This window comes from Camelina sativa, chromosome 1 (assembly GCF_000633955.1).
Source record: "Camelina sativa cultivar DH55 chromosome 1, Cs, whole genome shotgun sequence".
Classification (NCBI taxonomy): Eukaryota; Viridiplantae; Streptophyta; class Magnoliopsida; order Brassicales; family Brassicaceae; genus Camelina; species Camelina sativa.
Window position 1 is genome coordinate 11,851,072 of NC_025685.1, and position 14,050 is coordinate 11,865,121.

The following is a 14,050-nucleotide window of genomic DNA, read 5'->3' on the forward strand; positions in this document are numbered from 1 at the left end:
TTTTTTTTTTTTTTTTTTTTTTTTTTTTTTTTTTTTTTTTGTAGTTATTTAACCCACCTCATCAAATTCTGACATTCACACGTTCATGATCAGAGGTTTCTGGTTACATTTTTATTAATTTGCCCTGTACATATTTCTCCAAAAGCGTTAGAAAGTTATTGCATCCTAACCAATTTATTAAATTGACGAATAATTAATCGACATAATTGTAAGGGACAAATTACTATGCTTCCAATACTTAGTACAGTTGTGTTTCTCTCTTTTTGTCATATGACATGCATGCCTTTCAATTCATATATGCATTTTTTTTTTTAGAACAAAGTATTATGCTTTTCATAGTATTGGCGATGAAGTTTGAAAAATAATATAACTTCGTATGTGAATATATGTTTTAGTACTGTATGAATGACTTCTTACTTGAGAAAGGAAAAAAAAACGATTTATGAGGTCATCAATTGAGTAAAGGGCTTTTTTTTTTTTATGGAAGAAGAAACTTTCTATTTTTATTTTCTTCTTATCTTTAGAGATAATATCGTCCAATTTTTTGTGGCACCAATTCAATGATTGAAAACTTCAGTTTGTGATGACTATCTGGCAGTTGGATTCTAATTATGTTGAACAAAAATGATGTTGTAGCTAGTTATATTGGGTTGTAGTATTAAAAGCTTGAATTCAGTTTGTTGACATTTGTGTGTTTAGTTCTGTCGTTTACAGTTTACTATTTATGTCCATGATATACCGCGTGCTAAACCATGGGCTCTACGAGGTTTTTACTTATTTAGTCTTTCCTTTTCTCAATTTGTGGTTATTTGCAACATGTAAATGATAATGACGAACTGTTCGACAAAGAAAAGTAGACGTTAGTGTGAATGGATCTAAATGAAATTATATGCGTACTAAACAAACATAATTAGTGTTAATTTAATAAAAAAATTAGTGTTAATATATACTTGAAAGAAATTCAAATTCGAATATAAGATGGGAAACAGTAAGAAATCATTTATAACTTCTGTAGTACTTTCGTATGATTCTAGTATAACATTATATATACATATATATATAGTATATCATTTGTGGACAATTTATACTCCATTAATGCTGCAAACGCAAAGCAATGCGAGTTTTCAAAGTCAAATTTTGGCGAGAAAAATGGTAGAAAATGAACGTTTAATCATTTGATTACAAATTAAAAATAATTATCGAGTTACAAACTTAACTTCTATTTATTTTTACAATTTTCAGAGATATTGGGGCACAATTTCTAATTACATGTTGATTGTTTTCGTAATTATGCAGTAATTGTTGTATCTAGTGTGCAGAGCCGGCCTTGAGGCCAACCAAGCTAAAGCCAAGTCACCTAAGCATGTTCTTGCGACCATTTACGGGATAATTAATTTTACGGTTCTAAATATTCTGATATTTCCTTTAGCTCAGTTGGTAAAAGGTGTAAAAATTGATGCTGAAGTAATGGGTTCGAAGCTCTAAATCACCTATTTTTGCTTCTTTTTTTTGTTTTTCATTAATTTGATAGCCTAAATTTCTTTTGGGCTTGCGGCATGATTATTTGAAGCTATCTGGTAATTTAGTACTTTGAAGCTATCTTGTAATTGAAGCTATTAATGTTTAAGGTTTTTGATACACCAATTAAAAAGACACAAAACATTTATTTAATTTATCTCTTTTACACAAAATATCATGAAGTTAATTTAATTCAACCAATAAGAAAACATGATGAAAATTATAATTGATCATTTTTTTTCATAAAAGCACTTGTGGACGAGGGTATCTGACAAAATTGTATTAATAAAAAAAAAAGTAAAGATTGAAAAGAAAGAGACTGTTACTAATCACACATAAAATCATTTTATTAACTTTTTGGATAAATGTCACATATACAATGATTTAATTACTAAAAGAACATTACAAATGTATAATTAAATATATACTACATATATATATTTAAAGAAATTTCACTGTTTATAACGATAAATCTGCTCGAACATTTAACTTTTTGCATGTAAAATTGAACACATTAATTACTTTGAAACAACTTTCCCTAAAACATCATTTATATTAAAACGGAAGAATACTAATGAACAAGAAGAATATTAGCAATAGTTTTAAAAGAACTATAAGATATATGTTTTAATCAATTAATCTGAACACATATATAGTTAAAACAGTATAATCAATTGGCACTATCGCATTTATTATTTCTTTGCAAGTAGAACTTGTGAAAAACACATCTTCTTACACATAAAAAAAAAATAGTTGTAGCACCGAGTCAACGTCGCAGTCCTTCCCCTCTACATTCGGAGTATCAGGTTTTGATTTGGGCGAGGAATTCCCTACTAACGTCGGGTGTTGACTGTCAGAGCTTTGAAACGGACTGCACAGAATTAGTGGTGATGGTGCAGTCTCCTGATGAATGGCCCGCTTTCTCCAACCTTTTGGACGATTTCAACTTACTCCAACCATCCTTCCCATTCTTCCAGCTCTCAAGGATTCCACGGATGTCAAACGTACGGGCAGATTGTCTGGCTCGTTCTTCGAGATCTTTATCTTCTGAGACTTCTTTTGTAAACTCTTATCCTCCGGTTTGGACAACCAATCTTGGAGTTATTTTCTAGATTAATGTTTGGTTGAGAAAAAATATTAGTCGTTTTTCTAAGTTACCAATACTTTAACCAAACGAAATGCTTTTATGGAAGTAACTTGATTAACAGAAATGGTCTATAAACAAGTGGGTTATCTTAAAAATGGAATAAAACGTTATTTTGCTTTACATTATTACTTAATTAATTACACATCTTTAATTGTGCCCAACCACATTTTTTTTTATTAACAGAAATTTTATTATAATAGACTTCCCAAAAGAGCGAGGCCTTGAAATGCACAAAGTTACAACAGTTTCAAAAACATAGATTACAAGTAGTTTACGCCAACACCTTGAAAATCGCGGTAACATTTATTTGTACTTTTATTTGTAAAAGCGGAACATGTCTTCATTACCAAACAATTAGACCATAACCAACGGCAGCAACGCTCCATGGTTGCTTTAAAAAAATTAGACCATTGCTGCCGCATATTACAAAATTACATGCTTTTGTCTGGAAAATTAAGTATCCTCCAAAGATTCAGCACTTTTTGTGGCAAGCGGTTACCGGTTGTATGGCCGTCTCTACTAATCTCCGGAAGCGCAGATTGGGTTGTGATACCCAGTGTGTGATTTGTAGATTGCAGGAGGAGACCATTAATCATTTTCTGTTTGAATGTCCACCGGCTCGGCAAGTGTGGGCCTTATCTCAGTTTCCGACACGTCCAAGGGTTTTCCCTTCAGATTCGGTCTATATGAATATGAATTTCTTTTTTTGGCGTTTCTCGGATATTTCTACTCCAGAGATTTATCCATGGTTCTTGTGGTTTTTGTGGAAAGCCCGAAATGATAAATTTTTTAGTAATCTGGATTCAAACCCAGAAGCGATCTTACGGTTAGCGGAGGAGGAATTCAGAGCTTGGTCTATGGTACAGTTAGAGGGCGTGGCTGAGCCTCCACTTGCGGTCCCAAGGATAATTCTGGATGGTGGTAGTGGTTTCTTGGTTGATAGGCGTCAGACTAGCTATTTATGTTATGTGGATGACTCTTCGAAAGCGACAGATCAATATGCAGGCCGAAGTTGGTTTTGCTCTTCCCTCTAGGGGAGGTCCCTACTATGGGGGCAGCCAATCTTCGTCGTAGTCTTTCCCCGCTTCATGCAGAGGTTGAAGCCCTCGTTTGGGCCATGCGATGCATGATAGGAGCGGATAACCATAATGTTGTTTTTCTTATCGACTGCTCCGACTTGGTGAAGATGTTGTCCTCACCTTTAGAGTGGCCAGCGTTCACGTCTTATTTGGAGGATATTTAGGAAGATAAAGAAGAGTTCACGTCTTTCTCGTTAATCTTGATTCCTCACTCGCAGAATAGTAAAACAGATAATCTAGCACGACGAGTTCATTCCGAAGCGCACCTTATTATCTATGTAAATGATGTCTCGTCTCATTGGCTCTAAGCCGATCTTGTAAGTTGTTGTCAAAAAAAAGATGATTCTTCTTTCTTTTTTATATCTTTCATCAGTATATTAATTTTTTATTAATAAGTCATCTCATTAGATATGCCCTTATGTACCGATAACCTAGGCAGAGGAAATCTTCTAACCAAACCATTTGGGATCAGAACATATATTATTAGTAAAGAATCATATTTAGCTTAGGTTACACTAAAACTAATTATAATATAGATAGAGTTTATTTTTTGTCTGACTTGTTATCAGATGCTTCGATGACACTTGACTGGTTAGATGGGAACTGCATGACCACTCTTGACTGTTGCATGACATGCAAATGCTGACTTAAAGGCAACTGATTGGCTTCCACTGATTCCCATACATTTGCTGCAAAATACGCCATTTTAATAAATAATTCATCGAAATTGTGTTTTAAGTATCGATACATTATGTATCATACATATCGATTAATATCGCCTTAATACTTCTCTTTCCTTTGACTCTTACATGAGTCCAAGCCTTGAAATTTTAAGCATATAAAGTATACAATATTTATTTACTTTTCTAGTATATCAATACAATAAAACTTTTTGGATTTTCACCAGGTGCTGACAGCTCAATTTTTATATTAAAGCAGAAGCTGACACATCAGTAAAAATAGCTAACCAATAAAATTATAACATTAATACATGTCAGCTTAGATTCTGTTTACCTGTCAATATTTAAGATTCCAAAAAGAAATTAAAACCCTGTAGAAAAGGCCCCTTAACCGAAATTTTTAAACATTTGATCAAAGTTTTGTTTGTGTGCTTCGTATCGAATTGGGATTTTTTTTTCCAAGAATATTGTTCTGTATTGATTCGTGAGGAAAGTATGTTTTTTCTTGGATCTGATTATAGTAGTTTTGTAAATTCACTATTTCTCTATTTCTCACCTTATAAATCATCGCCGTTGGAATAAGAAAAGAGAGATTTGCATAAGGCGAGATCTAAATAAGGCAATAATACACTTACGTCTCTGCGGTCATCATTGAATATTCGAAGACGGGAATAAAGCTCGGAAAATCGTTCACTTAGCTCAAAAGGAAAGTATTGGAATCGTTCACTAAATTAGACATATATTAAATTTTAAATCAGAGATTTGTTTCATTCTGACGACGGAAGGGCGGATCCAGGGCATCATCGGTGGGGCACGTCCCCCACACGACAATAAGATTTATTTATGTAATCAGCTAAAAATATTATCCCTTAGCTCGGTTGGTTATAGTGTGCCCTATGCTAATTGTCAGGTGCCAAGTTCAAAGCCCTTCTTTGCATCCGCTTACTTGATTTTTTTTTTCATTTTTTCGTTTTATTTTGTTTGCCACTTGTCATGTCATTTTTCAAGTGTCTTTCTCTTTCCTACATGTTTTTATTCTTCATTATGATCGGTGCATTTTACATATTCTTTTTATTATCTCTCAAATAAATTAGGTTCATTCAGTTATATTTTAATCCTTGTGATTATATTTTAACTTTATAAAAATATCATCATTCTAAACTGTAAAGATTACATTTGAATTAAGAACATATTAATGAAATGAGAAACTTAGTAAGCATTTTATCATCTCATTTGTAGTTTGTTTCATATAGAATTTAATTTTCTATGATATTTTAGAAATGTAAATTCAAAACATATTTTTAAGAATAAATTGCAAAAGTATCAATTTATAACTGAGCAAATGAATTATTTTATACAAGATATGTAATAGAGTATATAATTTAGAGACCAAAATAAATTAGTGTTTGATGACAAAAAAATAAAGAAATAAATTAGTGTTATGTCAAAAAAAATGGTGTATTTTTTGATGTAACTGTGGCGGCGTAAGACGTTTTGATTAAAACTCTCGAGGCTTCAGGTCCATAGCGCCTGGTTCGAATATTTTTCCCAGTAGAAGGCCCCTGGATGGTTAAAAATATATTTTTTTAATTTTTGCTAAGAAGTCAAATTTTGAGCTTTATCGGCTTCAGAAGTCTAGATGTCGTTGTCATCTCTTGAAAAAGCCATTGATTAGTCTCTTCCAAAGGATTCAATTTCTTTGTCACCGGAATTATGAAGGAGAAAATGGGAAGTTGAGAAAAAGAGAGAGACAAGCTTTCTTAGTTATTCTTAGTAATACGCAAAATCAATAATCACATATATCACTTTAAAACACACTTTGAAGATTTTTTTTTTTGTTTTTCTTCGTAAAATAGCAAGGAAGATGGATGAGTATAAGAAATCACTGAGGCTCGAGACAATGGAGGCTCTGTTTTGTACAAGGGAATGGCTCTGAAGTCTGAAATAAAAATAAACATATATATATATATGAAATAAAAAATATATAACAAAAAATATCTGCGACGTAGCGCAGGTTTAACCTATTGTTAAACTATCTTTACTGAAAGTTGCTTCCTAAATTCTTTTAATAAAAAAATAAAAATTTTCCAAAAGGAGAGAGGAAAGAAGAGAACCACTAAATAACAGTGTAGCAACATTTTTCATACATTTTATACAGCTGTCAATTTTTTATTAGTTATATATTAAAATATTAAATTTTTATTTCTTTAAGCAACGGTGAATTAGTTCTCTGCTGATGATGCTCTTAGTTCTCTGAGCAACGGTACTTGAATTTAGTTTAATAATCAATAAAGTATTTTTAAAATTAGATGGAAAAAAATCATCCCCTTCATGAAATACTCGATGACTAAATGAGATAATTTCATATAGATAATCGCTCACATGGTTGCTAAACCAGTACACTATTTTGATTTTTGTTATTAGTTATGTAGAACAAGTGAACAACTAAAACAATAAAAAGTTTACTGCAAACCTTTCTGTATCGGTTATGACAGTTTAGCAACATTTTATATCTTATTTATTTTGTCTAAGACAAATGTTTTTCTTCGTTTTCTTCATATAGTTTTAATTTGGATTAAAATCTCATACATCTTCATGGATTTACGCCTAGGCGATAATACTATATAACACAGCGTATATTATCTATCTTAACATTTTTGCAGTAGATTTTTGTGTCATTCTCTATTATCATTGTATCCAAACAAGTCTCAACTAAATTCTCTACAATTCTTACAACTAATCACAATTATTTCCTTATTTGATAATATTAATTTCTTAAAATCTATCTACCTAATTTAAATCAATATGTTAGACTAAAATATAATTCTCCTTTCACTTTTATTTAATCTTATATTTCATTATTTTAATTATTATTTAATACAAAAAGTTATTAAAATTTTAGATTTTTTTCAGGAATTTTTAAAAATGGATAAATAATTTTAAAATTGTCTAACTATATTTGTAACCAAACAAGTATATCCACATATAGAGCTTGAAATACATTTTTGGAGTACAATAGGGTGCCATCATTTTTTGACAACTTCAGGTTGGGTTTTTAACTAAAATTATAACTGATTCATTTACCCGGATCCTCCTTAAGATTGCCGAATATTTTGGGCCCGTTTTTAATCTATAGTGTACTTATTTACATCCGCTTAATGCCCATTGTATCTTAGGAAATATCTAATTTGCATGCCGAATTTCTAGGGCCGAGTTTGACAAAAAGAATGATAACACAAATTATGTAATCACATCTTCTTAATCAAATCTCTATAATATAGCAACTAATTCAAGATGAATACATCTTAATAAATATCTAATTTGCGTTTAATAAACGATGACATATTTGGTAAGATCTTATTAGCTTTAAATGTACACTATTAATCCAATAATATCAGTTGAGAATCATAATAAGAATATGTCATATCATTCATTCCTAAATCATAACTAACCAAATCGTAAAATTTATATTCTCAACTTGCAAATCAAGAGTTTCTACAAAATCCTACTTACAACCGTTAACAGTATATATATATATATAATCACCATCGACTACAAACACCTCTAAATCATTACAGTATCATATCAACAAAATAATAAATCAATGGTGTATCACGGGTAAAACCTAGTATATCTGAAACTTAGAACGAAGTAAAACTAGTGTTTGCCAAAAAAAATAAATAAATAAAAATAAATAATGTAAAACTAGTTTCTTGCCCAAACTGCCAAACTACCACTCTATTTAATGTATATGTATTTTGTAAAGGATCGGCAACGTTGTATATTAGTATTTGTTTTTAGGGTTACGTGTACTTATAAAGTGATACACGTATGCCGAATAAGAAAGCCAGTAGATTCGTATTTAAATCTACATATAATAATTCGAATTTGTGAGAAGAAATCGAGTACACGTATACCAAAAAGGAAGCTAAAAAAACGTTATGGGGGCTCTTGCATTTAACTCACAAGTTAGCTATCACAAGTTTCAAATTGTGGTCTCTAGAGCATCGTAGTAGTCAAACAAACAAACAAAAATAAACAAATAAGAGCATCACACGTGATTTCTTCTCCACTCGTTTGCTAAACTTTTGTTACTTTTTCCAATCATTAATTAATCATTAATTACCAATCCTTTCGTATAGTTGCCCGTTGTTTTCACATGTTGCAATCTTAGGAAAAAACTGAAATAGACTTCACCCATACGAGTGCCTACTAATTGCATACTAGTCCCTATATTTTGCAATTGTTTAGTTTATTAACCACTATTTCAGATACAGTTGACATGAGGTCCCTTAAAGATATACACTCTATCAACATCGTATGACACCTAATGAAATTTGGCATTTAAGTTAGAAATCGAAAGAAACAACAACGTGGGTTTATATACATCGTTTCCAAAAAATCCTCAATATTTTGGTAGTTTACTTATACAATTAGATTGTCAATTATCATCATAACTACTAAAACGCTTTTCATATACAATTAAAATTGTCTATTATCATCATTACTACTATCACCACAAATAGGTACATCTACTTTCTAAAACGACAAATAGAAAAACTATAATCATCAAAATAGAATTAAAACAAGATTTGAGGGTTCTTTTAGCAATTTTGGTTTATTTAACTATTTCTATATATTGCAGACAGCTGTAAGCTTGTGTCCGTATGTATCATAACGAAGATTTCGCTTCGAAAACACTTTAAGAAACCTTTCAGTTTGTTCTGTTTTGTTTTTTCAAATTTGAGCGAATTGTGTAATTATGGGTAAGCAAAAAATCGCCGGAAAATTTGGTCTCCCAGACATCAAGGCGGCAGAGATGGAAACCTTAGCTAGCTTTTGTGAAGCTATCTTTCCTCCAGTGGCGCCACCACCGCCAGAAGAACTCTCCGGTGCAGGTGATACTAATAAACACCGGAACACCGAGGCTCTTCGGTCGTTTTACTCAACTTCGGGATCACAAACTCCTGTCCTTCGCCAGGTACAACATACTTTCTCTGTTCACCGACTCAATCCTCTGTTTTTTTCAAGTGCTCAAAGTTTTTTTTTCTTTTTTGGTTTTTTAAAAACATAAATCAAGAACGTGTGACCGAATGATTTGTTTGTGGTTCTCCATAAACCCTAAAATATCAAAAAAAAATATTGAGTTATTAAAAATATAACCCTAGGTTTTGTGTAAAAAAGTGAAAGACTTGTTGTTATTTAATGGATGCAGAGTATTGAGCTGCTCACAAAACGAGGGACGATGGAAGCTTATCTTGTTACTAGGCTTATATTGTTCTTGCTTGCTACTCGGCTTGGGACCTTGCTCATTTGTGGAACCGAGTGTTTGGTCACGAGATGGCCTTTTGTTGAGAAGTTCAGTGAGCTGTCATTGGAGAAGAGGGAAAGAGTAATTCAGAAACAATTCAGAAATTGGATTTTAACTCCTATTAGAGCTGGTTTTGTCTACATCAAAGTTGTCTTTCTCTTCTGTTTCTTCTCTCGGGTATATATCTCAAATCCTCTCTGTTTTTTTGTTACACCAAGTCCAAGACTTTGTCTCAACCACTGAACCACATATATAGTTTTTGTTGTTCAATCCGGATAAACTAGTCCAAAATCTATCCAAGTAATCGGAAACTGAATCTTATGGTTAAGATTTAAATATTTACTATAAATCCAAAGTTTAACAAAAATACAAAATTCAAAAAGTGAAATCAAATAGAGCCAATAGAACTGAAACACGTATCTTCTGTTAAAATTAATGATATGTTTTTAATTAAAAATCATCCAAGTTTAAATCGTTTTAAACTAACACACTCATACTATATAATATGTTTTATTTAGGTTATTATTATTATTCCAAATATCCACAAATTAGAAAAGCTTAAACCTAAAACCGTACCAAACAATTATTAATTTATACGATATTTACTTTAGCGTATGTAACTTACTAACTACTAATTTCACTGTTATTTGGTTACAAAAGTTACTAATTTACTTTACATAAACAATTGGTCCCACAAATATGAAAAAACCTAGATCTCAAGTGTATCAAGCTATTTAAATAGTTTTTTTNTAACTACAAAATCCAAAAAGTGAAATCAAATAGAGCCAAAAGAACTGAAACACGTATCTTCTGTTAAAATTAATGATATGTTTTAAAGTAAAAATTATACAAGTTTAAATCGTTTTAAACCAACACTCATACTATATAATATGTTTTATTTTAGGTTATTATTAATATTCCAAATATCTACAAATTAGAAAAATAGAAAAGCTTAAATTTAAAACCGTACCAAACAATTATTAATTTATACGAAATTTACTTTAGCGTATGTAACTACTAATTTCACTGTTATTTGGTTACAAAAGTTACTAATTTACTTTACATCAACAATTGGTCCCACAAATATGAAAAAGCTAGATCTCAAGTGTATCAAGCTATGTAAATAGATTTTTTTGTTCTTTCAATTTGGTTACTAAAGGCATAACAAAACCAAAAAAAAATGAAAATCTTATACCAAAACAGAAAATTCGGATTAAACGCCTTTATATTTCAGTATGATTTTACGTAAAACAGAGCTACTTATATAAATCTTCAAGAATTTCTTGATTTATCTGTTGCTTTTTTTTTAATTGTAGGTGAGTCCAAAAGGTGAAAACCCGGCATGGGAAGCAATAGGCTACCACGTGAATCTTGACGAAAACAAACCATCTGAAACCTATAAAGCAAGACCTCTTGAGAAAGGTATAGTGGAGACTATGAATGAAACAGAGCAGACTCTCCTCGAATCACTAGCTCGAAAAGGCCTTAAAGCTGACCACGATATGGACCAGGATACCATCAGAATCAAATGTGACGCTGTGGTGATCGGATCTGGTTCAGGAGGAGGCGTGGCTGCTTCAGTTTTAGCAAAATCTGGTTTGAAAGTGGTTGTTCTTGAAAAAGGAAGCTACTATACGCCGTCGGATTATCGTCCTTACGAAGGTCCTGGCATGGACAAACTATATGAAAATGGAGGGATTCTCCCAACTGTTGATGGGAACCTTATGGTTTTGGCTGGAGCTACGGTAGGCGGTGGATCTGCTGTGAACTGGTCTGCGTGTATCAAAACGCCGAAGTCGGTTCTTCAAGAATGGTCAGAGGATCAAAAGATACATTTTTACGGTACTAAAGACTATGTTTCGGCTATGAACGTCGTGTGGAAAAGGATGGGTGTCACGGAGAAATGTGAAATGGAGAGTTTTCAGAATCAGATTTTGAGAAAAGGTTGTGAAAATATTGGGGTTCATGTCGAAAACGTGGCGCGTAACTCCTCAGAAGGTCATTATTGCGGATCTTGTGGGTATGGATGTAGACAAGGAGACAAGAAAGGAAGCGACCAGACCTGGCTTGTAGACGCAGTGAGTCACGGCGCTGTGGTTCTAACGGGATGTAAAGCGGAGAGACTCATACTCGAAAAGAAGGGTAGTAACGTAGGAGGCAAGCAAATGAAATGTTTGGGAGTGATGGCGAAGTCTTTAAACGGAAACATAGCAAAGAAGCTAAAGATCGAAGCTAAAGTTACGGTTTCAGCAGGGGGTTCTCTTTTAACACCTCCTCTGATGATCTCGAGCGGGTTGAGAAACCGAAACATCGGTAAAAACCTTCACCTACACCCTACTTTAATGTCGTGGGGTTACTTCCCGGAGAAGGAATCTTCTAGTCTCAGTTTCAAGGGCAAGTCCTACGAAGGTGGGATCATAACATCAGTAAGCAAAGTGTTATCAGAAGATTCAGAAGTTAGAGCCATCATAGAGACAGCGTCGTTAGGACCAGGTTCATTCTCGGTGCTATTTCCTTGGACCTCAGGGCTTGACCTGAAGACGAGAATGTCTAGATACTCAAGAACCGCGAGTCTCATAACGATAGTTAGAGATCGTGGATCAGGAGAAGTGAAAACCGAAGGAAGGATAAGCTACGTCGTGGACAAAACCGATAAAGAAAATATCAAAGCCGGGCTTAGACAGTCGTTGAGGATACTAATTGCAGCTGGAGCAGAGGAAGTGGGAACTCATAGAAGCGACGGGCAGATACTAAAATGCAAAGGTGTTGATGAGAAATCGATCGAAGAGTTCTTGGACTCGGTGAGTTCAGAGGAAGGGCCAAAGGGGATGACTGAGAAATGGAACATTTATTGCTCAGCTCATCAGATGGGAAGCTGTAGGATCGGAGAAAATGAAAAAGAAGGTGCAATAGATGTGAATGGAGAGAGTTGGGAAGCTGAGAAGTTGTTTGTGTGCGATGCAAGTGCGTTGCCTAGTGCTGTTGGTGTTAATCCTATGATCACAGTCATGTCTACGGCTTATTGTATCTCCACACGGATCGCTAAGTCTATGACCACTGGCATATCTCATTAAAGCTAAGTGGTTTCTATATCCTTGCATAAAATTTCGTATTTATCTTAGATGTAAAGTTATTCCTATTAATCAAAAGTCAAATTATGTGTGACGAATATGATAATTAACAGTTAAAGACTCGTCGGCTACTAATTATGTTCACCCTAAATAGACTAAGAAATAAACAAGAAGAATTGTAAATATATAACTTGAGCAGATAGTGACATTATTTTTATTAGAAAAAGAAGACTTATTGAAAATAAAACTCAAATCAAAATTTACAGAAATCAAGATATAACTAGGAAGTTAAATTGTGATGTTCGTTTTACACTTTGGAGGGTTTAACAGTTCTAGAATTCATTAGTCCCATGTTTCATATTTTAAAGGATAAATTGGTTAGGCAATTTCGAGAGTTTCCCAAAGGTTATTCCTCGATATGGTTACATCGATGCAAAATCCGAAATGCTTCCTTCATATCCTTGGAACTTGGTTCAAGACTTAAACCCTCCAAAGTATAAAACCCTTATCTTTGTTTAACCGTCTGAGTCCATGTCACGGAACGGTAATGGTACGGTCTTCACTGCCCTAAACTGGCCAACATTGTTCAAATGTTCATTCTCCACTCTGTAATTACAAAAAAAAAAAGATTATTATTTTATTAACATCCATAATCAAGTTTAACAGAGTAATCTCTAACATAGGTGAACATTTTTTACCTGTAAAAGTTCCAGTGTCCTCGACGAATGACTTCAAGGGAGGCCAATAAGAAATCTAGCAAATGAGACTGGACAGGGCTTACCCTGAATCTCATTATTGTCTCGATCCATGCAACTCGCAACACCAAATTCAACGCCTGAACAACTCATCATTTAGTTGAAGATCTTAACTTGTGAAACACGTTATGACTATGTGATAGACTTACAATAGAGAGGTAGTAGAAGTTCTTGTTCCGGAGAACCAAATTGTCCCTTAGCCATGGATTTTTGGATTTAGGGTTTAGAAGACCCCAATCCTTGACGAAGTCCCAATATAATTGGTAAATGGTGGCCACAACAGAGCTCACAAGCACCATGGTTAACCACAAGGTTGTGCTTTCTCTCGCGTAGGTTATGCGAACTCCGGCTGCAACCATCGCTGATACGTATTTCCCCATGTTTATTAGATGATCACTGTTTGATTCGTCCCACCATCTCCTTATACACTGTAAATTAATGCTCATAGTATGTTAGTTAAGAGGTTTTAAGGGACTTGATTAAAAAAAA

The 14,050-nt window shown here is 33.2% G+C and overlaps 3 protein-coding genes across 3 annotated transcripts in view; 1 reads left to right on the forward strand and 2 right to left on the reverse strand.

Annotated features, from left to right (window-relative positions):
• On the forward strand, positions 8,928-12,928 carry LOC104788398 (long-chain-alcohol oxidase FAO3). The gene is made up of 3 exons (XM_010514149.2): positions 8,928-9,405; positions 9,640-9,912; positions 11,052-12,928. The coding sequence occupies exons 1-3, from the start codon at positions 9,187-9,189 to the stop codon at positions 12,807-12,809; spliced, it is 2,250 nt and encodes a 749-aa protein (XP_010512451.1). The 5' UTR covers positions 8,928-9,186; the 3' UTR covers positions 12,810-12,928.
• On the reverse strand, positions 13,005-14,012 carry LOC104788408 (phosphate transporter PHO1-like). The gene is made up of 3 exons (XM_010514153.2): positions 13,711-14,012; positions 13,505-13,641; positions 13,005-13,412 (listed from the first exon to the last, which is right to left on the reverse strand). The coding sequence occupies exons 1-3, from the start codon at positions 14,005-14,007 to the stop codon at positions 13,322-13,324; spliced, it is 525 nt and encodes a 174-aa protein (XP_010512455.1). The 5' UTR covers positions 14,008-14,012; the 3' UTR covers positions 13,005-13,321.
• The window catches only part of LOC104706973 (phosphate transporter PHO1-like), a 4,694-nt gene continuing 4,661 nt past the window's right edge, over positions 14,018-14,050 (reverse strand). Inside the window, exon 10 of the mRNA XM_010423219.1 lies at positions 14,018-14,035. Within this exon, the coding sequence (XP_010421521.1) occupies positions 14,018-14,035 (18 nt within the window). The remainder of the gene's footprint in view (positions 14,036-14,050) is intronic.

Excerpts from the sequence above, each read along its gene's own strand:
- LOC104788398 (XM_010514149.2), top strand. The coding sequence starts at position 9,187 with ATGGGTAAGCAAAAAATCGCCGGAAAATTTGGTCTCCCAGACATCAAG. Across the intron at positions 9,406-9,639 it reads AAACTCCTGTCCTTCGCCAG|AGTATTGAGCTGCTCACAAA; the intron begins GTACAACATACT and ends TAATGGATGCAG. Across the intron at positions 9,913-11,051 it reads TCTTCTGTTTCTTCTCTCGG|GTGAGTCCAAAAGGTGAAAA; the intron begins GTATATATCTCA and ends TTTTAATTGTAG.
- LOC104788408 (XM_010514153.2), bottom strand. The coding sequence starts at position 14,007 with ATGAGCATTAATTTACAGTGTATAAGGAGATGGTGGGACGAATCAAAC. Across the intron at positions 13,642-13,710 it reads ACTTCTACTACCTCTCTATT|GCGTTGAATTTGGTGTTGCG; the intron begins GTAAGTCTATCA and ends TGAGTTGTTCAG. Across the intron at positions 13,413-13,504 it reads GGACACTGGAACTTTTACAG|AGTGGAGAATGAACATTTGA; the intron begins GTAAAAAATGTT and ends TTGTAATTACAG.